Raw genomic sequence first — 27,376 nt, forward strand, 5'->3', positions numbered from 1 at the left:
AAAAAGAACTCTAAATTATTTAATAAAAATGGAAGGGAATGAAATAACATCAGATGGACATAAAGAATCAATTAGAACTCTTGCAAATGAAAAATATGTTTTAATATTTAAAATACAATTAACTGAGTAAGCTGGATATAGTGAAAGGGTGAATGAGTGAATTGGAAGACAACACTGAGGAAATCACCCAAAATGCAACATACACAACTCTCAAATTACATGATAATAGGCATCTTAAATATTTTTAGCCAAATCACATCTTCAAATCACATCTCTACTAGAAGAAATAAAAGTTGTCAAAGCAGAGCCATTCCAGTTAAAGTGGAGGTGGTAGGACTGATCTATGTCGCTAAATGAGCATTAGGATATAGCTTGGAGACTTTCCTTCTATTGTTCTCTTGGACAACTACTACAATTTTGCATTTTTTAAAATATATATTACCTCAACTAAATAATTAGCACACTGAAAACAGAAGCTAACTTTATTCTACTGCCCAAGCCCTCAACAAATATTTGATTTTGGTTATGAATATGAATATAAGGAAATTCAATGCAAGCAAACTAGTTAGAAACTAAAAAGATTTACACTTTATATAGTGTATACAATATACAGTGCATAGTTCCATTATTATAGAAACATCAGCTCTTAGGAGTACATACTTTTCTTTCCTTTTTTTTTAAATTAAAGTTCTTGGGACTTCCCTGGTGGCACAGCGGTTAAGAATCCACCTGCCAATGCAGGGGACACGAGTTCAAGCCCTGGTCTGGGAATATCCCACATGCCGTGGAGCAACTAAGCCCGTGCACCACAACTATTGAGCCTGCACTCTAGAGCCTGTGAGCCACAACTACTGAAGCCTGCATGCCTAGAGCCCATGCTCTGCAACAAGAGAAGCCACCGCAATGAGAAGCCCACACACAGCAACAAAGATGCAACGCAGCCATAAATAAATATAAATAAAATTAAAAAATAAAGTTCTTGTTCCATTTCCATTAAAACAGTATTTGTCTAAGATCAGTTCTATTATTCCACTGTATTTAATATTGAGGTAGATTCAACTCAAGAAGGTATAAATAAATCAAAATTAGGTAGAATTTTTAAAACTAAATTTAAGAGCAGTAATGAACAGGCAATAACTAAAGTAGGAACTGTAACGGCAGTAAAAAACACTTGAAAATATGCACATAGGAGAGTTTATCTAAACTTTCAATGAATAGATGACTCTCACAACATATAAACTGTTTGACAAAATAGAAAACCTGAAGAGCTTACTCATTTTATAAGGCTATCCCAAAGGTCTCTTAAACTAGACATAATAGCATAAGAAAACTAAGTCAATCTCATTTATGAGTGTAGATAATAAATCCTAAACAAACTAGCAAATTAGAAGTTCATAAATACATTTATACCAGTTACTGAAAGGTAATCCAAATTCAGAAACTATATTAGCATCATTCACTACATTAAAATTCACAAATAACAACTAGAATTATATTCTAAATCTTCAAAAACTCACTGGATAAATTCAAAACGTATCCCTTGGGGGTCAAGGGTTGGGGGGGGGGGAGAGATCCTTTAGCAAACTAAGAAGAAAAGGAACATTTCTTAACTTGATAAAGGTCACCTACTAGAAACTTCAGCAGCCATCATACTTACTTCCTATGATAGGCAGGAAAAAAAACAAGGAGGCCTCCAACTGTTATTAGCTAATGAAACAAGGCAAGATAAAGAGCTGTTACTTAAAATCAGAAAAACACATTTGCAGATCAAATTTATCTATTTAGAAAATCCCAGAGACTTAATACATAACTATTTTGACTAATTGAATTCAGCAAAGTAGCTAGATAAGATAAACAAAAATTAACTGCTAATTATTAGTGAAGAACGTATTTAAGGAAAGTAGTGTTTAAAATAAACTTTAAAAAAGTATACAACACCTAAACAGTATACAACACCTACAGGAGGACATAAAAATTCTGAATGGAAACACAACTGTGCTCTAAATATTTAGATGTCATATTTTTAAATACTAATCCTTCCCTCACATTAATCTAGAAAATCAATCCAACACTGATCAAGATCTCAAGGGGACTTTGTTGGCTTGAAAAGGTGATTCTTGTGTTATTAAACAAAATATGTGAAGTTTTTAAAAATTGAAAAAGGATAAATGGACCACCGACCTATTACATATCATAGTTAAAAGTTGTACTAATCACAAGGAAATAGGAAAATAATGCCACTTACTGAGATACAGAACACTAGAGGAGGTGGGATGGGAGCAGGTTTGGTGAAAGGAGGGAAAAAGAGCTTTGTTGAGGTACATTAAATGTGAGATGCCCATTAGAACTCCAAGTAGAGAAGTGGTGACAGCTGGATATATGAATCTGGAGCTTAGGAGAGGTCTGGGCTGCAGAGAGACACATTTGAAATCATGGGAAGCCATGGAACTTTTACTAGGTTTTAGTTTTCTTTCTGTGAAATTATATAATTTGGCTTTGCAAGTAAGTTTCAGAAGTTCACCCATCCCACCTGCGTTTCCGTTTTCTATCTGAGGAAACAGGTAGACGTACATTTGGATCAATTTAGTAGAGGACTAGACAAATTAATCTCTGTACTTCTTTTATTATTATTCCTGTACTAATATTACTTTCTTCATTATTTGAAAACACATTTCATCTTAATGTCATTTTCCTTTAAAATCACCAATAAAATTTTATCTCCTGCAAGGATGCAAAGTCTCTGACATCCCAAAATCCTTTCCACTGTTGTGATGGCCCCTTGATCCTCTCTGAACACAATACTACTCTGGCCTCTGAATTTACAAAGGCTGTGCCCCAAACTGGCTTCACAACTTCTGACCTCCACCCCATTCTGCAAGGGCTTGAGAGCCTCATGAAGTCTTTGCTCCAATCCATGAGCTCTCCTTCTTACCTCCAACACATACTCCTGTGATGTTAATCATATGCTCTCTTACTTTTTTAAACATTTCACATCCATTTCTCAAACTATATAAACCCGCTGAGATTATATTTCAATAAATTTTCACTCATGAACACCAAATAATGCAGTATTTCTAATATGCATACTTTGCTTTCTACCCCAAAAGCACATGATCCAAACCTAAAACATAAAGGAGTAAATCACTTGTATCCAAATATAAATTAACAGGACTCCACTGTCAACCTAGAGTACCAAACCAGGAATAATGTGAAAAAACAAAATGCAGTCAAGATGTGGTGAGTCAAGGCACAAAGGACAATGATGCTCCCTCAAGACTCATGAAACAGCGCCCCCCACAGGTCACGCAAGTTCTATATGAGGCAGTACCTGCTTTACTTAAGGGGCACCGGCTGCAGGATTTAGGTGTACTGCCCTAGAAAGGGACAAGGCCTGGGGGAAAACTGTACCTTATCTGCCACTTATTCCCGTGACTGTCCCCATTCAGCATGGACTAGAAAACTGGTTGTGGTAACCCCTTAACTATGTGACCCCAAGAAACGGGTAGAGTGAGAACTCCATGTGTAAACATGCCAACGTACATGCACATGCAAGCACACACACTCCAGACAACACGGCCACGCACACCATATGAAAACATATGTATATTGTGAAACAATCTGAGTTAAGAAACTAGGATTGTATTCACCACCATTTATTTATCTAGTTCATAACTAAGTATAGAACACTATGGTAGTGCTAGAAATGCAATGAAGTCCTTGCCCTTAAGGGGCTTACAATCTTATTAGGGAAATATAACAGGCACATAAAAAGTGGGACTACAAGAAAGCATATGCTAAAGAATGCCACAAAAATTCAGAAGGCAGCATTGTATAAGAACACGGGTTTAGGAGTCACAAAGCCCAGTTCTAGTCCCAACCCGGTAAGTCAGTTAACTTGTCTGGGTTTAAAACCCAGGCTGAAAATAAAACTGGTAAGATTTAGAGGCTGTCTGTACTTGTTTGCATCATGAGCTGAGGAATGGTTTTTGGAAGAGGTGGCACCTGAGCTGAACGCAGAAGGAAGACAAGGAAAGCGGTGCTGAGGTAGGCCTAAGCATGGGCTTCAGAGGGGAGAAGAAAGACGAGTGTCACAAGGAGCAATGGGAGTGAGGTCACGGGTGGCTGTGGCTGCCCTCAGGCACCACTGACACAGCAATGAGCTGTAGTCCTCACATTTACATCCAGGCGGTTACAGTACGTAATTCCGGACAGTGGAATTATCAGAGAACAATGGCAGCATTTTATCAAACATTTCACTCAGTTTCCAGAAAATATAAAATAATTTAACATTATACCTCTACATTTAAAACTGACATCAATAAACTGTTCCAACTGCCAAATGTAAACCAATTCAAACTTTACATTCTTAGTAAACATAACTAAATCTCTTAATTCAAAAAGACATTTGATACAAATTATCCCCACAATTCCAAAGTTTAGTTTCTACTATGTTTCATGCACTGTGGAAATAAAAATTTGTAAGACAAGGTCCCTGCCCCTGAAGTGCCTGCAGCCTGGTGAGACAAACCTCAACTATGTCTACCTAAAGTGTGCTATGATACATGGCATGATCAAGGAATGAACATTGGGCCATGGAGTAGAAAAGGTGGATTCATCCCTTCTTAAGTTTTGGCAAGGGTGCAGCGGAGAGAGGTCAATGAATGGCTTAAGGAGAAATGAGTTTGGCAGGGAGAAAGTATCAAGGAAAAAGAAGGCTTCCAGGCAGAGGTCACATGGCTACAGACAGGAAGTAGTGTAGGAATATGGCGTGGCTAAGGCCTAGTACAGGTACAGTGTAGCTGGAGCAGAGTATACAAGGCAATAGCTAGTGATATGGAAGCCAGGACCTAGTCCTATAAAAACGAGAGCCACTGCTTGCTATGAGTTAATCATCCACTAACCCTGGCGTTTATAAGGTCAGGAAGAGACAGGAAAGAAACTGAGCAGTGAGGTCCTGTCCTTGTCAGAAGCAATGGCTGTAAGCTCTTCTCAGCAAATTACACAGTTCAGGAAACTGACCCCCACATCACTTCCTTTCCTGTTTTTTCATGATCTGCAGGTCTTCAAAATGGAGCTGGAACTGGAAAGGCACAGGGGAGGAGCAAACAAACACGACTTGAAATACACATATGGCTAATCAAGTTACTGTAAGGTAATGGTAATTGTACTGTACCAGGTCTGCAGATCAAGAAAAGTAATTCTTTTTCAGGAGTTTTCTAAAAGTGCCTAATTCACATCAAGTGATGGAAAATCTCTTTCAACATGAGAAAAGTATATAAAACCCCTGCAGAAGACTCCATTTCCTAAACTATTTTCCATTAAATATCAGTGTTACAAACACAATACCATAGGCTTTTAAAGCCTATCTTCACACAATTTAGATCTGACCAAAGCTGCATTGCTTGGCTTAAAAAAATAAAAAGATACAAATATATAATCCAAGTTTCAGGTTCTCAGCTACTACCAAATCATGTCAATACATGAATAAACTGCCTAGTGAGGAACATGCAATAAAAGGTATATGCAAATAAGCCATCCTTGCAGAGTAGACACTAAATTCCAATTTCTCATAATAATAATATAGAACCAATGCTATAAAAGTAACACCTTCTTGAAATTTCATTTTATAATGAAGAAAATAAATCTGTGTATTTTATTCAACATTCATTCATAAGTTACAATTATGCCAAAACAATCTGCTTCTAATGAAAGAAACCTTGGTATAATCCTAACAACATGCATATACATTTAATAGAATCTTCTGCATTTCTAAATAAATTACATGCATGATATTCATTAACCAATAAAGAATACCGATATAAGAATTCAGGACATTTATTTTTCTGCACAGAGATTTAACTACCGTACAACACACACACAAAACAAACCCATAAAGCAACGGTGTGTAATAGGTAGTGAGAGACACTTAAGCATATTTAAAATGCCTACAAATAGGCTTTTTTTTTCCTTTTTTTTTTTTAGGCAACAAATTATTTTTCTGTCCTTGACACCTTCTCACACTCACCTAGCACCACAGATGCAAGGACTTACAGTAAACGTGTACTATCTCATGCTTAAAACAAAAAGCATGCATTCAACAGAATTTATACATTATCATCTACTGTACTAAGTCTTCAATCCATTCTTTTAATACTTTATACATTAAGTTACCCTGCAGCTTTTTGAAATTTTAGTATTTATGCAAAACAACTTTTGAAAGATTTATGAAACAAGTTTTCAAGGATCACCTCTAGGCTATTTACACAGGCATTGGTTTGGTTAAGTGGGGAAATGGCAGCAGCCTCAAGGCTCATACTGAATGAAAATGGTGTGAATGTCAATTCATGTCAAAAATACACAGATGGCACAAAGGTTTGTGCAGTTGGAATCACCAGTGCAAATGCATGCATTTGAGGTACTTATTTTTCCCATGGTCAGGTATAATTATGCATAGTCATGTTCCTTGAGTGCTAAATATTTCAGACCTGATCAAATGAAAAGCTGTAATAAGTGTAAATATGAGATATTTGTATAGTTAATTTCAAAGTGTTATGTTTTTAATGAATATTTGTTTAACATTATAACTTACATATTTAGTTTAAAATATTTACCAACCAATAAAGTTTTTCATTGTAAAGAGACTGACTGGTAATTATACCTGGCCAAGTGATTTAAATAGAATACTTGAAATTCTAGCAAGAACTGTAGTGAAATATTAAAATACTTCATTATTGCTTCACTGGACTGAAAACCTAAAAGGCATAGATAAACAATGCTCAGTGATGAAAAGTGAATACCCAGAACAGCGATGCATGCCCCGAATGGTCTCCGCCCAATAAACACTAAGCATTCTCCACATTATCTATGCCATTGGCATCCACATGGATGTCAGGCTCCCCACAAAAAGACGAGGGGACAAAGCGGCTAACAGTGGGACACAAACAGCTCTTAAGCTCTGGCAATTCTTGCTTCAGACGTTCCAACTGCTCCACTTGGAATATATTTGGCTGTTCAGGCATCCAATCATATATCCTGTGATGAAAAAAACACAAAACATAAAATATGGTAATTTTATGGTTTACTTAGGACCTGGCTTAACTTTTTCAGGAGAATTTGCTTACCGAATGCCTAAAACACCTATACTACAGAGTCCTCTTATTTTTTCTTTAAAAGATATAAGCATCAGTTCTATTCAAAAATATTTCTCTTCTCCCAGTCTTTCCAATAATCCAGAATAGCATCACTGCCTTTTGTACCCCTGAAGCAGAAGAGCTGATTATAAATTGATAGAATGTGAAATCTGTAGCTTATTAGTGATTCTTCAAGTATCTTTTCTCCAAGTTAATCAATCAGCAATGCCTCATTTGACGGAAGGAAAGTTACTACACAGTAGAGCTGGAATTCATATCCAGTTCTGACTTCAAAGCACTGAAGATCAAGATGAAAAGGACTGCCCGGGACTTCCGTGGAAGTCCCAGTGGTTAACACTCCGAGCTTCTGGATTGGTTCAAGATGGTGGAGGAGAAGGAAGTGCACTCACTCTCTCTTGCGACAGCACCAGAAGTACAACTAACTGCTGAACAATTCTCAACAGGAAGACACTGGAACTCACCAAAAAAGACACCCGAAAGACAAAGGAGAAGCTGCAATGAGATGGTAGGAGGGGCTCAATCACAATGAAATCAAATCCCATAATCGCTGGGTGGGCGACTCACAAACTGAACAATTACACCACAGAAGTCCACCCACTGGAGTGAAGGTTCTGAGCCCCATGTCAGGCTTCCCAACCTGGGGGTCTGGCAACGAGAGAAGGAATCCCCTGAGAATCAGACTTTGAAGGCCAGCGGGATTTGACTGCAGGACTTTGACAGGACTGGGGAAACAGAGACTCCACCCTTGGAGGGCACACACAAAGTAGTGTGCGCACAAGGACCCAGGGGAAACTAGCAGTGACCTCACAGGAGACTGAATCAGACCCACCTGCTAGAGTTGGGAGGGTGTCCTGCAGAGGCGGGGCGGGTGGCTGTGGCTCACCACGGGGACAGGATACTGGGAGCAGAAGTTCTGGGAAGTACTCATTGGTGTGAGCCCTCACAGAGCCCACAATTAGCCGCACCAAAGGGCCTGTAGGCTCCAGTGCTGGGCGGACTCAGGCCAAACAACCAACAGAGAGGGAACTCAGCACCACCCATCAGCAAACAAGTGGATTAAAGTTTTACTGAGCTCTGCCCACCAGAGCAAAACCCAGCTCACTAGTCCCTCCCATCAGGAAGCTTGCACAAGCCTCTTAGATAGCCTCACCCACAAGAGGCAGACAGCAGAAGCAAGAAGAACTACAATCCTGCAGCCTGTGGAAGAAAAACCAATATCAAAGAAAGACAGACAAAATGAAAAGGCAGAGGACTATGTCCCAGTTGAAGGAACAAGATAAAACCCCCGAAAAACAATTTAATGAAGTGGAGACAGGCAACTGTCCAGAAAAAGAATTCAGAATAATGATAGTGAAGATGATCCAGGACCTTGGAAAAAGAATGCAGGCAAAGATTGAGAAGATGCAAGAAATGTTTAACAAAGACCTAGAAGAATTAAAGAACAAACAAACAGAGATGAATACAGTAACTGAAATGAAAAATACACTAGAAGGAATCAATACCAGAATAACTAAGGCAGAAGAACAGATACGTGACCTAGAAGACAGAAGGGTGAAACTCACTGCCGCGGAACAGAATAAAGAATGAGAAGAAATGAAGACAGCCTAAGAAACCTCTGGTACAACATTAAACGCAACAACATTCTTATTATAGGGGTCCCAAAAGGAGAAGAGAGAGAGAAAGGACCCGAGAAAATATCTGAAGAGATTATAGTCGAAAACTTCCCTAACATGGGAAAGGAAACAGCCTCCCAAGTCCAGGAAGCACAGAGAGTCCCAGGCAGGATAAACCCAAGGAGAAACATGCCAAGACACATAGTAATCAAATTGACAAAAATTGACAAAATTTAAAAATTTAAAAATTGACAAAAATTAAAGACAAAGAAAAATTATTAAAAGCAACAAGGGAAAACTGACAAATAACATACAAGGGAACTCCCATAAGGTTAACAGCTGATTTCTCAGCAGAAACTCTGGAAGCCAGACGGGAGTGCCACGATATGTTTAAAGTGATAAAAGGGAAGAACCTACAAGCAAGATTACCCAGCAAGGATCTAATTCAGATTTGACAGAGAAATCAAAAGCTTTACAGACAAGCAAAAGCTAAGAGAATTCAGCACCACCAAACCAGCTCTACACAAAGGGTAAAGGAACTTCTCTAAGTGGGAAACATAAGAGAACAAAAGGACCAACAAAAATAAACCCATAACAATTAAGAAAATGGTAATAGGAACATACATATCGATAATTACCTTAAATGTAAATGGATTAAATGCTGCAAGCAAAAGACACAGGCTTGCTGAATAGATAAAAAATACAAGACTATATATATGCTGCCTACAGGAGACCCACTTCAGACCTAGGGACACATACAGACTGAAAGTGAGGGGATGGAAAAAGATATTCCATGCAAATGGAAATCAAAAGAAAGCTGGAGGAGCAATACTCATATCAGATAAAATAGACTTTAAAATAAAGAATGTTACAAGAGACAAGGAAGGACACTACATAATGATCAAGGGATCAATCCAAGATCAATTACAAATATATACGCACCCAACATAGGAGCACCTCAATACATAAGGCAACTGCTAACAGCTATAAAAGAGGAAATCAACAGTAACACAGTAATAGTGGGGGACTTTAACACCTCACTTACACCAATGGATAGATCATCCATTCAGAAAATTAATAAAGAAACACAATAGGCCAGATAGATTTAATTGATATTTATAGGACAGTCCATCTGAAAACAGCAGATTACACTTTCATTTCAAGTGCACATGGAACATTCTGAAGGATAGATCACATCTTCGGTCATAAATCACACCTTGGTAAATTTAAGAAAACTGTAATCATATCAAGCATCTTTTCCGACCATAACACTATGAGATTAGAAATTAGAGGGAAAATATGTAAAAGCCATAAACACACAGAGGCTAAATACTAGTAAATAAACAAGAGATCACTGAAGAAATCAAAGAGGAAATCAAAAAATACATACAGACAAATGAAAACAAAAACATGACGATCCAAAACCTATGGGATGCAGCAAAAACAGTTCTAAGAGGGAAGTTTATAGCAATATATCCCACCTCAAGAAACAAGAAAAATCTCAAATAAACATCTAACTTTTTACCTAGAGGAACTAGAGAAAGAAGAACAAACAAAACCCAGTTAGTAGAAGGAAAGAAATCATTAAGATCAGAGCAGAAATAAAATAGAAACAAAACAATAGCAAAGGGCTTCCCTGGTGGTGCAGTGGTTGAGAGTCCACCTGCTGATGCAGGGGACATGGGTTCGTGCCCCGGTCTGGGACGATCCCACATGCCATGGAGCGGCTGGGCCTGTGAGCCATGGCTGCTGAACCTGTGCATCCAGAGCCTGTGCTCAACAGGAGAGGTCACAACAGTGAGAGGCCCGCATACCACAAAAAAAAAAAAAAAAAGCAAAGATTAATAAAACTAAAATCTGGTTCTTTGAGAAGATAAAACAACCTTGATAAACCTTTAGCCAGACTCATCAAGAGGGAGAGGATTCAAATCAATAAAATTAGAAATGAAAAAGGAGAAGTTACAACGGACACCACAGAAATAAAAAGCATCATGAGACTACTACAAACAACTATATGCCAATAAAACTGACAACCTGGAGGAAATGGACAAATTCTTAGAAAGGTATAATCTTCCAAGAAACACAAGTCCAGGACCAGATGGCTTCTATCAAACATTCAGAGAAGAGCTAACACCCATCCTTCTCAAACTCTTCCAAAAACCTGCAGAGGAAGGAACACTCCCAAACTCATTCTATGAGGCCACCATCACCCTGATACCAAAACCAGACAAGGGTATTACAAAAACAGAAAATTACAGACCAATATCACTGATATAGATGCAAAAATCCTCAACAAAATACTAGCAAACAGAATCCAACAAAACATTAAAAGGATCACACACCATGATCAAGTGGGATTTATCCCAGGGATGCAAGGATTCTTCAATATATGCAAATCAATCAATGTGACACACCATATTAACTAATTGAAGGAGAAAAGCCATATGATCATCTCAATAGATGCAGGAAAAGCTTTTGCAAAATTCAACACCCATTTATAATAAAAACTCCAGAAAGTGAGCATAGAGGGAACCTACCTCAACATAATAAAGACCATATATGACAAACCCATAGCAAACATCATTCTCAATGGTGAAAAACTGAAAGCATCTCCTCTAAGATCAGGAACAAGACAAGGATGTCCACTCTTGCTACTTTTATTCAACATAGTTTTGGAATTCCTAGCCATGGCAATCAGAGAAGAAAACGAAATAAAAGGAATCCAAATCGGAAAAGAGAAGTAAAACTGTCACTGTTTGCAGATGACATGATACTACACACAGAAAATCCTAAAGATGTCACCAGAAAACTATCAGGGCTAATCAATGAGTTTGTTAAAGTAGCAGGATACAAAATTAATGTACAGAAATCTCTTGTACTCCTATACACTAATGATGAAAAAATCAGAAAGAAATTAAGGGAACAATCCCATTCACCACTGCAACAAAAAGAATAAAATACCTAGGAATAAATCTACCTAAGGAGGCAAAAGACTTATACTCACAGAACTATATGACAGTGATGAAAGAAATCAAAGACAACACAAACAGATGGTAAGATATACCATGTTCTTGGATTGGAAGAATCAATATTGTCAAAATGACTATAGTACCCAAAGAAATCCACGGATTCAGTACAATCCCTATCAAATTACCAGTGACATTTTCTACAGAACTAGAACAAAAAATCTTAAAATCTGTATGGAGACACAAAAGACCCCAAATAGCCAAAGCAATCTTGAGGGGAAAAAATGGAGCTGGAGGAATCAGACTCCCTGACTTCAGACTATACTACAAAGCTACAGTAATCAAGACAATATGGTACTGGCACAAAAACAGAAATACAGATAAATGGAACAGGACAGAAAGCCCAGAGATAAACCCACACACCTATGGTCAACTAATCTATGACAAAGGAGGCAAGGATATACAATGGAGAAAAGACACTGTGTCTTCAATAAGTGGTGCTGGGAAAACTGGACAGCTGAATGTAAAAGAAGGAAATTAGAACACTCCCTAACACCCTACACAAAAATAAACTCAAAGAGGAATAAAGACGTAAATGTAAGGCCAGACACTATCAAACTCTTAAAGGAAAACATAGGCAGAACACTCTATGACATAAATCACAGCAAGACCCTTTTTGACCCACCTCCTAGAGAAATGGAAATAAAAACAAAATAAATAAATGGGACTTAATGAAACTTCAAAGCTTTTGCACAGCAAAGGAAACAAGAAACAAAACAAAGAAACAACCCTCAGAATGGGAGAAAATATTTGCAAATGAAGCAACTGATAAAGGATTAATCTCCAAGATTTACAAGCAGCTCATGCAGCTCAATATCAAAAAAACAAACAACCCAATCCAAAAATGGGCAGAAGACCTAAATAGACATTTCTCCAAAGAAGACATACAGATTGCCAACAAACACATGAAAGGATGTGCAACGTGACTAATAATTAGAGAAATGCAAATCAAAACTACAATGCTGTATCACCTCACACCAGTCAGAATGGTCATCAAAAAATCTACAAACAATAAATGCTGGAGAGGGTGTGGAAGAAAGGGAACCCTCTTGCACTGTTGGTGGGAATGTAAATTGATACAGCCACTATGGAGAACAGTATGGTGGTTCCTTAAAAAAACTAAAAATAGAACTATCATATGACCCAGCAATCCCACTACTGGGCATATACCCAGAGAAAACCATAATTAAAAAAAAACCATGCACCCCAATGTTCACTGCAGCTCTATTTACAATAGCCAGGACATAGAAACAACCTAAGTGTCCATCGACAGATGAATGGGTAAAGAAAATGTGGCACATATATACAATGGAATATTACTCAGAGATAAAAAGGAACGAAATTGGGTCATTTGTAGAGACGTGGATGGACCTTGAGACTGTCATACAGTGTGAAGTTAAGTCAGAAAGAGAAAAACAAATATCATATATTAATGCATATATGTGAAATCTAGAAAAATGGTACAGATGAACCTGTTTTCAGGGCAGAAATAGAGACACAGATGTAGAGAACAAACGTATGGACACCAAGGGGTAAAGCAGGGTGGAGGGGGGTGAATTGGTAGATTAGGATTTACATATATTCACTAATATGTATAAAATAGATAATAAGGAAATAAATAAATAAAATACCCACCCCCGCAAAAAAAAGACTCCAAGCTTCCACTGCAGTGGACACGGGTTTCATCCTTGGTTGGGCAACTAAGACCCTGCACGCCATGCGGTGCCGCCAAAAAAATAATAATGAAATAAAGTAAAATAAAATAAAGGACTTCTCACCAGTGTGAAAATTATCCTAAAGCTATGCAGTACTGGCAGGTGTACCTAGAGTTGAGAGTCCAGAAAAAGCCCCAAGTGACAATGGCAGCACTAGCATTGCCTATCAGCAGAGAAAGGAAGGTCTTTCATGCTTTAAATGTGAAAGCCAGACAATTTATGTGAGGAACTAACTCTTTATGACCTCACAGTAGGGAATAATTTCTTAAACAAGATTTTTAAAGTATTGATTCTATTAAGTATTTGACTATTCTAATATAAAGACTTTCTGTTAAAGACATACATAAGAGAATGAAAAGTTACCTCTGGGTCAAGGTATCAGACGGAACAAAAGCATCTAAGTTCACCCCCTATATTGTGTTAAAAATAAAATAAAGGTATTAAAAGAAAATTCACTGAACATGAGAAGAACCAAAGAGACAGTACAACAGAATTTTGGAAGCTAGAAAACAGATGGATTAAGTAATAACAAAGTGTTTCAGTTAGCAGAATGGATAGGTCAAACCACAAGCCAGTAGTTGAAAAAATGAAAAGGGTGAGTTAAAAGCAGCCCCAAACTTCTGTAGATCTTGGGGGGGAAGGAAGGGGCTCAAAGAGGGACAATGAGATGAAGGCTTGAGCAGCAGCAAGTGGTTCCCTTCCTCTTACTCCCTGCTGTGGAGGCTGCTCTTACCCCACTTGGTTGAGGTTTATTTCCAGAATTAAACAGGAAATCTGGAATGGAGGACAAGACCAGGTTAGAGAGTTTGGGGCATTTTATAAAATGGCCATCAGCATCAGGGATATTAGAGATGGTACAAATACAACACATGCTAAATACAGACATGCCCTCCTTCCCCCATCTCTCTTCCCACACTTGACTCCAAGAAACCAGACCTGTATCCTCTAAGAATATATTATAGCGTCTTCTACGAGGAATCTGACTAGTCAAAAAGCAAAGTTTTTTAATCTACTGACAGATGTATGACCAAACAGGTCACCCAGATCACCCCATAGTAAAACCCCATAAGCCCTATTCACATGCTCAGAGCTTCCAACAAGCTTTTTAGATCTTAATTCCTTATCGTAAGAAGCAGCCAAGAATTTCTAAATATCTGAGGAAAGCTTCTAACAGGTAAGGTAGTAAGCAAAAGAAAATTTTTTTTTAAAAAGTTCCTTAATGCCTTCAAATAGTACTTTCATCAAATGAGAACAGGATTTTTTAACTATATATAGAAAAAAGAGAATCCAGAGAAAAAAGGACAGTTCTTGAAAATTAAAAACACAATAGCAGATATGAAAAACTCAATAGCATGAGTGGACGATAAGGTTGAGGAAATCTTTGAAAGTGGAAAAGACAAAGATAGAAAATATGAGAAAAGATAAAGAACTTTAAGTCTCGTCCAGGAGTGTATAATATACAACAAAAGGATTCTATAAAGAAAAAATAAACAAACTCAGAAAAATGGAAGAAATAATTCACTAACTATTCCACATCTTCAAGGACATGTATCAATAGACTAAAAGGGCTACCAAGTGTCCAGCACGATGGGTAAAACCAGACCCACAAGACCATCTCTATGAAAGTTTAGAACACTGGTGATGAGAAGAATCTCCAAACTTCCAGAGAAGAAACAAAGAAATCACATGTGAGGGAGTAGGAATCAACATGGTTTCACATTCCTTAACAGCACAATGGAATTGTGAAGAGGATGGAGAAATGCTTTTAAAAGTCTAAAGGAAAATGATTTCTAACATGGAATTTTATGCCTGGCCACAATACTTCCAGACACACAAGACCTCAAAAACATTTACTTTCCATCCTTTCTCAAGAAGATACTGAAGGATGTGTTCCATAAAAATGACAGTAAAGTAAAAGAAAAAGATTTGGACTACAGGACACAGAAGGTCTGACACAAGAACTGTAGCTCCGCATGGCAGCTGTGCCCAAAGAAGTCAAACAATATGTACTGGAGGAGCCTGCATGGGTGGGCAGGTATGCTCAGGGCTATCACTCCAGGAGGGCCCCTGCCCACCCTACCAGCTTTGAAACCTACAGACAGAGTGCCCTGAGCCATTTAACATGTGTTGATTCAGTGTCCACTCTACCTGACAGGTTTATTATGGGTGGCCTATTCCTGAGAACTGGTAGGAGGCTCCAATGAGCATTGAACAGCCCACTCCATGTACCCATATTCCTGCTGTACTTCCAATGCCTGACCCACGGACGGATGTCTTGTCATGCTGAGCTAGAGACCTAGTGGGTCACAAAATCAGTTCAGAAAGTTAAGAAAAGCATTGAAATAGGTGTGAGCCAGTGGCACAATCATTTAAAAAGCACACACATATAAATAAAATATTCAAGGGGCATTATCTTTTTAATTTAGTTTCAGGTACACACTTGTAGACATACATATCTATGTGTGCACTGGGCTGCAACGTGAAATGCATTTCTAACTGATTTTGGGGTCAAAAGGTTTAAGTCACTGCCCTAAAGAAACTTATACACGTACCATAGGACAGCTGGTCAACGATGTTTACAGCAAACACTGTAATAGCAAAAACCTGAAAAAAAAAAAAAAGGGCTTCCCTGGTGGCGCAGTGGTTGAGAGTCCACCTGCCGATGCACGGGACACGGGTTCGTGCCCTAGTCCAGGAAGATCCTACATGCTGAGGAGTGGCTGGGCCCGTGAGCCATGGCTGCTGAGCCTGCGCATCGGGAGCCTGTGCTCCACAACGGGAGAGGCCACAACAGTCAGAGGGCAGCATACCGCAAAACAAAAACAAACAAACAAACAAAAACCTGGCAACCACCTCAGTGTTCTCCAATAGTAGAATAAATTGTGGTAGAATCATACAGCCAGGAAGATGAATAAAGTACAGCTAAACGTAACAAATGGATTGATTTTAAGAATATAACAAGTAGGAAAAGAGTACAAATAAAGCTTAAAGCCATGAAAAACTAAATGTTATATTGTTTAGCGATAGATATAAGAATTTAAAAACTTTTAAAAGAGAGTAATTGCTTGCTTGTCAGTTATATCTATGGGAGGAGGTAGGGGCATAGAATTAGAGAGGAGAACACAGGGGAGTTCAAATCTAATAATAATGTTCTTTAAATGTGGGTGTCTGTTACTGAATTTTTAAAAATAATTTGAGCAGACACAGTATAGAAAGAGGAAACATTGCTCAATTTACTCTACGAGGCAAGTATTATCCTCATGCCAAAATTAAGATAACAACCATTTGATAAAGGTAAATTAAAGGCCACCTTACTCATTACTACAAATGCAGAAATTCCAAATATCAGCAAATCAAGCATAGCAGCTTATAATATATCACAAAACCATGATTAAATGCAAAATCTGTGTTAATGCCTTTGTAAAAGAGAACAAATTGGTTTTTGATAAACTAAAACACATCACAATGCTCCCACATGTAAAATGAAACAAAGGTTCTTCTGAATCACTATCATTCAAACCTTCTATAGGTCTAAATTTGGTAATGAAAAAGTAATAACATAAGCACCTTAAGTACCAAGAAATAGTTCCAAAAAATATTAGGGCACAGGAATTCAGCTAGAGACAATGGAAGGGATAGGTGTAAGGGACTGCTAGTTTGTTTTTTTAAATTTTTTTTTTGGCTGCACCTCACGGCTTGTGGGATCTTAGCTTCCCAACCAGGGACTGAACCCGGGCCCTCAGCAGTGAAAGCACAGAGTCCTAACCACAGACCACCAGGGAATTCCCAGGACTGTTGGTTTTTACTGTTAGTCTTGTAGAACTATTTGAAGTATATACACACACACACAACACACACATAAGTGTGGCTGATTATATATACATATGTAGTTCTTTGACTAAAATTGAAAAAAGAAGAAAAAACTTCCAAGGATAATAAAGACTGACTTGACTCTAACACAGTCCACCTCTCCCCTCATCAGGTCTGAACAGAAGGCCAGGGCTGGGCTGCCTCCTCAACATCCTCCACACCCTCAACACAGTCCTGCCCTGGTGCCTGCTTGCACCTCTGCCTAAAACGCAAATCCTGTCAAAGCTGATTTAACCCCCCCCACCCCACCCCACCCCTGCCCAAATCCAACTCAATCCTTCCTCTTTAAAATTATTCTTGTTGACCCTGAGCCAGGAAGAACTCACTTTTAGGGCCTTTTGTATCACATAGTATCTTCCTGTTCTCCCTGCAAGGTCAGTGTTTGGCTACAACCAAGTAAGGCCCTTTAGTGAAGGATCTAACTAAAATTTGTATACCCTACAACTGCCATACCTGGTATAATCTCACAATATACTTTTCTTGCCTGAAAATATTTGCAATCATCCCTTCCTCCTCCTCCAAGAAATAAATATTCTCCCAAAATTTGCTAAATAAAGCACTTCCATCAAATTGTAATTTAAAAATTTTAATTTTCCTTTAATAAGTTGGAAACGTCTATTAAAAAGAGCTAAATCATGCCACTTAAAGCAGTATTAACCAAACACTTTAAAAGGCAGGCATTATCCGGGTGGCAGTTTTAAAACCAGACTAATTCAGACAAAAAAGTTGGGGTGGGGAAAAGCTTTATTAAGAAAGTGATATAACTTTATAGAACAAACAGTAATATAAACTAAATCCAACGACTGTATTTTTTAAAGCAGGCCTGGTAACAATTTCATCACTTACTCTTTGTATGATGCTGCTCAAGCATTAGCAAGCCCATTAATCCCCTCAGCAGGACAAATGACATTCCCTCTAACCCAAAATTTCTTTACGCTGAGCAACCTTTTCATCTCTCTGAGATCTCAGACTTACATCCTAAACACCCAGGGAGTTTATTTAAAAAGAAAAGATTAGTTCAACAAATATTTGAGCTTCTACATCTAACCTCTGGTGATACAGCAGTGCACAAAACAGGCAAAGTCTTGCCCTCATGGAGCTTCTGTTTGTGGGGGTGTGTTGGGGGTGGGATGGGAAAGGAGGTTGGGGAGAAAATAAGTAAAATATAGTATGTATATGGATATATCACGTGGTGGTAAATGTATGGAGAAAAGTCAGGAAGTGCACTGTGAGTAGAGGTTTTGATTTGAATTAGGATATTCGGGGAAGGCCCTACTAAGAAGGTGACATTTTAGTCTTTCCTGACATCTTTATCAGAAGAGAAACAGCAGGAGGCCAATTAGGGGTGGGGGCGGGGATCATCTCACGTAGGGCCTTGTAAGGATGTGGGATTTTACACTAGGAGACACAGAATAGGGGGGGAAGGTTAAGCAGTAACATGATCTGACTTCAGTTTTCAGTCCTGCCCGCCCCCATAATGGACAGCAGGGTGTATGAGTGGACGCAGTCCCAGTAAGCAGGTTACTTTCATAATCCACCTGAGAAACGATGTGGCTTAGTGGAGAGTGACAACAGTAAAGGATTCAGGATATATTTCGAAGACAGAATCAACATGATTCTGATTTTGTCTGATTGGATTTGGGTATGAGATAAAGAACACAATCATGGAAAGACTCCAGGGATCTGGCCTCAGAAACTGGAAAGAAAGTTGTCATTTATACTGAAATCAGGAAGTCTACAGGAAGAATAGGCGTTGATAGATGGATATAAAAGTTTAGAGGTCAGGGGAAAGGCTTGAGTTGGGGATATACAAAAGTAGGAAAAGGCACAGAACTGGATGAGATCACCAAGAAAGTTGGTGTAGATAGAGAAGATATCTAGAAGATATCTATATCTTCTATATATCTATAGAATATATATTCTATATCTAGAAGATATAGAGAAGATAGGGCGGCCACCTTCACCCGCAAGATGACTCAATACATCTGGGTTAGGGCCCAGTCATCTGAATTTTTAAACAAGCTTCCCAAGTGACTGTGGTATAACTTCAAAATTTGAAAAATTCCACTGACAAATGTTAAGATATTTCTACTTTTTTTCTAACAATCCATTAAAATTTTTCATGAAAAACAAATACCTATCATAAATTAGACCATTAACTCCAAATTCCTTTAATTTCTTTCTGTTTTCAGGATCATTGGTATCATCACCCCAGCAGAATATGACCAGTCCCTTAGCTTTTGCCTCTTGAATATAGGATGGGTTTCTGAGAAGGTCTTCAGTATGTGCATTTATCCCCTAAAAGAAGAAAGATAAGTTACTCATGAAAGAGAAACTTATTATATGTATAAAATACATAACTAATAAGAACCTGCTGCAAAGCAGAATGGACAGGGAAAGAAAACGTTAGAATTTTTTCTTCCAATTTATGCGATCAAACAAGTTTACAATCTAACCGTTTTAGATGATTCATAAAACCCACTCAGAAAACTAAACTACAAAACTTACTTAACCTAGGCCTGCAAGAAAATCTTTGTTGGTGGTTATCATTTAACTGCTTTTCAGTCTGAGATTTAATATCCTCATTTTAAGTAGAGCTACCTGCTCATTATACATAGGTCAAAACTAACCAAGTAGATGTTAAATTAATATATAACTTTATTTACTAGTGCTCTAAAACATTTTTAAAAAACAAATATTAAAATATTCAACCACAGCTTACCAGTAGATTTTCAAACTGTGCAAAGCTCATTGCAATGGGGGTTGTCCGAGATCTGAGGTCCATGAGTTCAGGGTAAATATCAGATTTCCCCTGAGTCAAAAATAATATGGGATATTTGTTCTGCTTTTGCCGAACCCTGAAAAAGACAGTTTAAAAAATACTTTTCATTGGGGAGATAACCATAACATATTGTTTTGAAATTTTAGAAAATACTAAAAATATAAAGAAATAAAATTTTAAAAGCATACTCATTACTGAGATATAACCACCATTAATGTGTATTGTCTTTTAGTCAAAAAAAGAAAAATTTAAATTATTCTATACAAGAGTTAAAATATTCTCAGAAATGGGCAAAAAGAAATCCCTTGAGGGCTTACAATTTGGTAAGGAGGATATTATACATCTGTAAAATGAAACACAAGGCATGAGGTGCTATAACCCAGCGGGTGTGGAGGCCATCCCAGTAGAGAATATATACAATGGGACTGAGAAGACAAATCAAGGGTGAAGTCTGGGAACTTCCCCACCTCCAACTACAATCTCTGTGCCCTTAGTCCTAGCTACAGTCTAAGCATATAGGAGAAAAAAACTGAATTACTCACATTGTGCAAATATCTGCATCAAATGAAGAAAATACTATTCTCCTCTTCCCAGAATTTTCTAAGACAGTTTTTAAAATTATATCCAAAAACAGATTCATGTCAAAATATGTTGATAAGTTACCATCCCATATTCCATCCTATATAGAAGAATAGGAAAACAAAAGTCATTAAATACCTTAGAATCACAGTGCTAGGAAAAATTCTCGAGAACATTTAGTCCAACTCTTATTTTACAGATGAGAAAGCAAAGGCCTGTGTGAATTATTATCATAATCAGGTATAGAGACACTTATATACAAAGCAATTATAACATCAAAAGACTTTTGCTTTAATAAGGTTAACAAAATAAAAACTAAAACTCTGGAAATTTGAAATCTACCATGACTTTAAAATATTTTTATGCAATCTTCATAAACTATAAGTGGACAAAAAGACTCCACTTCGTTTGCTAACTCACTACCCCAAAAACCCTGGTAATTAAGAATTACCAGTTAAAAATCTCATTCTTTGAGTCTTAGGCATATCAAGTGCCCTCAATAAATAATAAAAATAATTTTCTAATTATAGCTAAGATACCAAGAGCCCTATTGATACTCAAATATTAAAAATTTTAAGTATTAGTCATTACAATAATTCTAAAAGTTCTGAAAACTAAAAATCACCTACTAGAAAAAGCATGGTTGTGCACTTGCATGTTATATGTTAGCCAGGACCGTCTTATCATAAATAGCTACATAGAAGACATGCTTTAAGGGCAGTTATAGATTATTCTGACCAGAACAAATACCAGGACTGCCCAATCATGATGCCTGGATTAACTACTTCCAATGTCCCCCCACCCCAATCAGCCCTCTTACCATGCAGCCTTATCCATTTACACATATTCCCATCTGATACATCCAAGTTGTTTTCCTCGACTAAAAGACTGTTAAGTTTCAGGAAGGCAAGGCTTTATTCTGTTTTCTTCACTACGTAAGCACAGAACTCAGAAAATGCCTGGCGCATAGCAGCTTTTCAATAATTATTGAACAAAAGAATGACTAAATTTCAGAGTGATTTAAAACATGTCTGCAGAAATTTCTTTTCCTGATTAATTATTACTAGCTACTGCCACTTAACAGAAAACTGCTTAGGCACTTATTTAAGGTATATATTGAGACGGGGGTTAAAAAAAAACAACCAAAAAACTAATCAGAGTTATAAAGTTCTGACTGGCCACAGTTCTCACTGTTCACTTTATAAGTGTGCCCAGAAACCATCCATATTAATGTGCACATGAGACACATGTAAATTAGAATTTCTACTATAATACATTCATCACTACTTTTAAGAACTTAAATATTAGTGTAAGTGTAAGATATACTTTACTTCAAAGTTCCAACAAGCACTGTGCTTGCTGGAAGAAGCCACAATTTCAGTTTCATTTATTGCATTAAAACAAAGAGACAGGAATGAATGCATTTAAAGAAACGGGGGAGGGAGGAACGAAGAATGTGCCACATGGAAAATGACTTACCCTTTGTTGGCAGATCCATTTTATTTCTATGTTAAACCCTACATCTTCTGGCAAAGACTCTAAAACCTAGAGTTGTGTTTGTTGGTGGTAAATTTTGTTTCATTTTTGGTGAGATGAATGGTAGAATAAGAAGGAAAAAAGAAAAATGGATTAATTACAAAAAGCAAACTATAAGAAAACATATCACTAGTAAGGATAAAGTGTTTTGTGCCTTCAGCAAAAACCACTATCTTTTCTTATACTCAAACTGACAACCTGGTTGATGATTAAGTTGAATAAGAAAGTCAAAAGAAATTAAATAGCAAAGGCAGTAGTCTTTAGCAATATCTGTGATAATCGATCACTACTAACCGCAAAGATGATCCTGACCTAAAATCCTTTTCACCATCACTACTGAACAGCTAAAGTGAGCAGTAATAAGATAGGCAGCCTCATGAATTTAAAAAGACATTTGTCATGTTTTCTGAATTGCATTCAGGTATGTCAGTCTACTTTACTAAGATATGGTTATATGAAAAACCATGATTTCTAGCTTGCTGTGAAGGTGGTGATGCTTAACACCACAGTGATAACCTCCTGGAAAGATGTTAACTCCAAATTAAAGAGGCTCATAAATAAATAAGTCTATATCTATATAAATTAACAAATAATATAGTGTCAATATATCTAAATTATCTAGAAACTTTGGACTTCCCTGGTGGCACAGTGGTTAAGAATCTGCCTGCCAATGCTGGGGACACGGGTTCAAGTCCTGGTCTGGGAAGATCTCACATGCCACGGAGCAACTAAGCCTATGCGCCACAACTACTGAGCCTGCGTTTTAGAGCCCGTGAGCCACAACTGAGGCCCACATGCCTAGAGCCTGTGGTCTGCAACAAGAGAAGCCACTGCAATGAGAAGCCCGCGCATTGCAATGAAGAGTAGCCCCCGCTCGCCGGAACTAGAGAAAGCCCACGCACAGCAACGAAGACCCAATGCAGCCAAAAATAAATAAAATAAATTTATTAAAAAATAAAAACTAAATTATCTACACACTTTGCAATAACACCACTTGGGCAGCATAACTAGAAAATCCAATCTAAAATATGAAGCTTGGGGCTTCCCTGGTGGCGCAGTGGTTGAGAGTCCGCCTGCCGATGCAGGGGACAAGGGTTCGGTTCGTGCCCCGGTCTGGGAAGATCCCACATGCCGCGGAGCGGCTGGGCCCGTGAACCATGGCCGCTGAGCCTGCGCGTCCGGAGCCTGTGCTCCACAACGGGAGAGGCCACAACAGTGAGAGGCCCGCGTACCGCAAAAAAAAAAATGAAGCTTGGTTATTAACTTACAATCAGCTGGTTTAGTCAGTATTTCAAAGTGTAGAAATCCTTAACATGTATAATATATATGGTATTTAATTTTATAATAGCAAATAAAAGAATGCTAACAGAGTAAGAACACAGCCTGGGACTCTGGTGACCTGGGATCTAGCCCCTGCTGCATGAAAAGTACAGTACCTAAAACAGGTTGTACTCAATCTCCTATGGGGCTTTTTGACTTTCTCCGAATTTCTCCGATACGTTTAGCCTTTTTTAGTTAACATACCTTCCACAATTTTACTGGACTAATGCAAAATCAGAAAAATAAGGACAATAGTGTATATTAGTGTTGAGATTGGTATACATCAAATTTGCAGGATTCCCCTTTATACTAAGATTGCGTTTGGCCTTTCTTTGGATTCAAACTTTCTGATTAAATTATAGTGATGGCAAAGTGAATGAATAAATGTGTGTTTATTTGGCTAAATGAAAGTTGTCAAACCTTTGATAAACAATTTTTTTAAAGCCTGTTTTTCTGTTCTATGAAATCACAAGTCTAGAAATCATGGAATTTCTAAGAACCAAACTATTTCAGAATTTTGGACTAGAAGGAATGACTTAGCTGGGCTTCATAAATATCTGAAAATTTATACAAATCATGCTCTAAATTCACTAAGACAATGTCTATTTTAGGGGCTCTCTTGTAGCATCCTTTTTGGAGGGTGAATAATCATGATAAACTGAAATTACCTATTTTTGCCTAAGAAGTCTATTGTACCTGACACATCACCAGAAAAAGACAGTGGAGAAGAGAAAAAATTAGGAAATGGAGCCAGCAAGAAAATGAGACTCAGCATGGCCAAAGAAGGTAGCTGGTATTCGCGCAGGCTTGCCTGACGCTGTCAAAGGAATTCCTCTATGAATTGGGTCTAGTTTTTAAATGTTCATGCCAGTTTTTGTTACACATTTTCAGAGTGAATACTTGAAATCTGTATTTCATTTTAAGTAACCAGGGTACTTATTTTCTTTGGTTGGGGAATTTCTCTCTAAAAGCTAAGGACCAGCCTTACATATTGTAAAAATGTCTCTCCCATCGTCACACTCCCCAACCCCTTTTCTGTGCCCTTTCCTTCCTGTTTATATACAGAAATATGTGAATTTCCTATTCTTACCAAATTAACCCAATGAGGTAGGAATTTTATTCATTTGAGCAAATAAGTTTCTCAAAAAAAAAAAAAGGCACCATAGGCACACTTCACAAGAATGTATCTTCTCTAAAAAGCATCAAACATAAGTTTACATTAATGTTGTCTTTTACACAGCCTTTTTAGTGCCCATTTAAAAGACCATAATAAATTATTCAGATATAACAGAATAATGATAGCCTGCCCTAGTTTTCCTAAGGCACTTACCATCTTAAGAGAAGGAAATGGCTGATTTTCAGAAAAGGAATTTTCCTCCTCAACCACAGATTCTGAAAATTTAAATTACAAAAACTCAGTAGATAAATGCCATTTTATCACTAAGACCTTTTCCTAAATTCTGAAGGCAAAAAAAAAAAAGATGTAGTTATGAGATCCTTTCATATATAGTATTTTTGAAGGCTCCTGTATTTATTAATTTTAACCATTAAAACCCCCATTTTCAAAATAAGCATCCTTTATGAAGACTGGTTTACAACATTTAGTAGGAACATCACAGTTTATGACCTCAACAGTGATTATTTTCTTATAAAAACTGTAATATAATTTTAAGAAAGGAGTCACAAGCAGTGATTTGTTATTTCTCAGTGAAATTAAGGGCTGTGTAATCTTGCTAATACTTCTACTTGAGATATCAAGTTAGAAATTAAGAGAATCTATAGGTAGCATTACCATTTAATCCAAAATTGATTATGTCTCAAGGCGCACAAGAATTTTTTTCCAAAAGAGAAAAATTTTTATATCAAGATTAAAAAGAAAAATCACCCAGGAACAAACAAAAAGCAAAACAAAAATTACAACAAAAATAACCAACCCTAGTGCATTACAAATTCAAAAACTAAATCATGTAAAATTTTCCAGTCAAATAAATTAAAGGTAAAATTGATTTTACTACTAATAGTTATGAACTATTTACAAGCTTGTAAAGTCATATTTACGCTCTGAGAATAATCTTTGGAGTCTTTGGCACCTCACTAATTTCTTCATAAAGGCATTCCAACTATCCTGTTATCCTAAATGCAGATTAACATCTAATGAGTACCTACTATAACCAGAGTACTGTAAATGTTTCAGGGAATATAAAAACATTTCCCCCACCCTTGAGAGGTTTACATCCTGGAGGAAGAGAAAGGACATACAGAAAAATAAAGGGTTAAAGAAAGGACACACCAAGGCTAAAATGAATGTCACAGACTACTAAATTCTGTGGAAGTAGAAAGTAAAGTGGAATTACAAAGGGATTTTGTGGGTAGGACAAGCTTTGAGGAAACAGGCACAGAGTGGTTAAATAAAGTAACCGAGGTCACAGTTGGTAAATGCTAGAATGCTAGAGCTGGTTTCAAATTCCTGGCTCTGGAGCCAGATTCTATACTTGATACATTCTGTACTTTGTAATGCTTAAGAATGTGTGGAAAGAGGGACCTCCCTGGTGACACAGTGGCTAAGACTCCGTGCTCCCAATGCAGGGGGCCCGGGTTCGATCCCTGGTCAGGGAACTAGATCCCACATGCATGCTGCAACTAAGAGTTCGCATGCCACACTAAGGAGCCTGTGTGCCACAACTAAGGAGCCCACCTGCCACAACTTAGGAGCCCACATGCCACAACTAAGAGGCCGGCGAGCTGCAACTAAGGAGCCCACCAGCTGCAACTAAGACCCAAATTAATTAATTAAATAAAAAAGAATGGATAGGTACAAAATTATAAAGAATTTTTGATCATCAAGCTAAGAAAATTCATAAAAGTGAAAAATCATGCTTACTATACATGACATGTATGCATTTGGCAATTAATACATATAAAGCCCTCATGTCTATAAAATTACATTTATATAACCCAGTATTATATTAAAGTCACCAAGAGTAAGTTAAAATGGATAAGGAAATTCATGATGCTAATTATGAAATGAAAACAGTGTTTTCACATTGGTACATACCTTTCAGTTCTTTAGATTTTAGTGCAGTCACATGAGTGAGCTAGAAAACACACACACACACACACACACACAAAATGTAATCAGAAAAAAAGGCCTTAGTTTATGAAGATATGGTTAATAGAACTATAACTTGAAAAGCTAGCAAGTTAGGAGAAATTATAAAATGTAGAATCATCAGTTTAATAAGAATAAGCACTTACCACTGTACATATTTTATATTTACATACATATGCATAAGACCATGATCAAATACCCAAGTAGGGGAGAATATAAAAATTATTAGGTTAGGAAACTGTTTATACTCAATCAACCAATAATTTAGGTATCTAATGAGAATAAGAAGAGGGATCATGTAAAATTACATAGTAAAATACAGGAGGATTTTAGATAGTAGCATAGCTATAAAAATCAACAATAGCATAGAAGCCTAAGTATAAAATAAAAAAGAGCTAAAGCAGACCAGAGACAACCTAAGATTATGGCTAGCCCCTATGGCCTATAAAGACTTATAGCCCATCTCCTTCAAAAAAGCAAAAAAAAAGATGGGGTCCATAGAAACTGTTAAAGAAGACAGATGGATGAGCACGAACCCATTCTTCCTAACAGAACAGAAAACCAAAGCACAGACTCAGTACATGCTGTATGTATCTAGTCATCCCCATGCACAAAGAGAACATTACTATATACAAACAAGTACAAATAGTCCTAAAACTAAAAGATAATTTACGT

At 37.3% G+C, this 27,376-nt stretch overlaps 1 protein-coding gene across 2 annotated transcripts in view; it reads right to left on the reverse strand.

Annotated features, from left to right (window-relative positions):
• Positions 1-3,637: 3,637 nt before the first annotated feature.
• The window catches only part of GPCPD1 (glycerophosphocholine phosphodiesterase 1), a 63,025-nt gene continuing 39,286 nt past the window's right edge, over positions 3,638-27,376 (reverse strand). For both annotated transcript variants that reach the window (XM_060122387.1, XM_060122388.1), the window contains 7 exons: positions 26,648-26,687; positions 24,923-24,984; positions 22,216-22,281; positions 20,700-20,836; positions 20,098-20,233; positions 19,513-19,673; positions 3,638-7,032 (listed from right to left, as the gene is read on the reverse strand). In XM_060122387.1, coding sequence (XP_059978370.1) covers positions 6,843-7,032; positions 19,513-19,673; positions 20,098-20,233; positions 20,700-20,836; positions 22,216-22,281; positions 24,923-24,984; positions 26,648-26,687 — 792 coding nt within the window. In that variant the 3' untranslated portion in view covers positions 3,638-6,842. The remainder of the gene's footprint in view (positions 7,033-19,512; positions 19,674-20,097; positions 20,234-20,699; positions 20,837-22,215; positions 22,282-24,922; positions 24,985-26,647; positions 26,688-27,376) is intronic.

This window comes from Lagenorhynchus albirostris, chromosome 15 (genome assembly GCF_949774975.1).
Source record: "Lagenorhynchus albirostris chromosome 15, mLagAlb1.1, whole genome shotgun sequence".
Classification (NCBI taxonomy): domain Eukaryota; kingdom Metazoa; phylum Chordata; class Mammalia; order Artiodactyla; family Delphinidae; genus Lagenorhynchus; species Lagenorhynchus albirostris.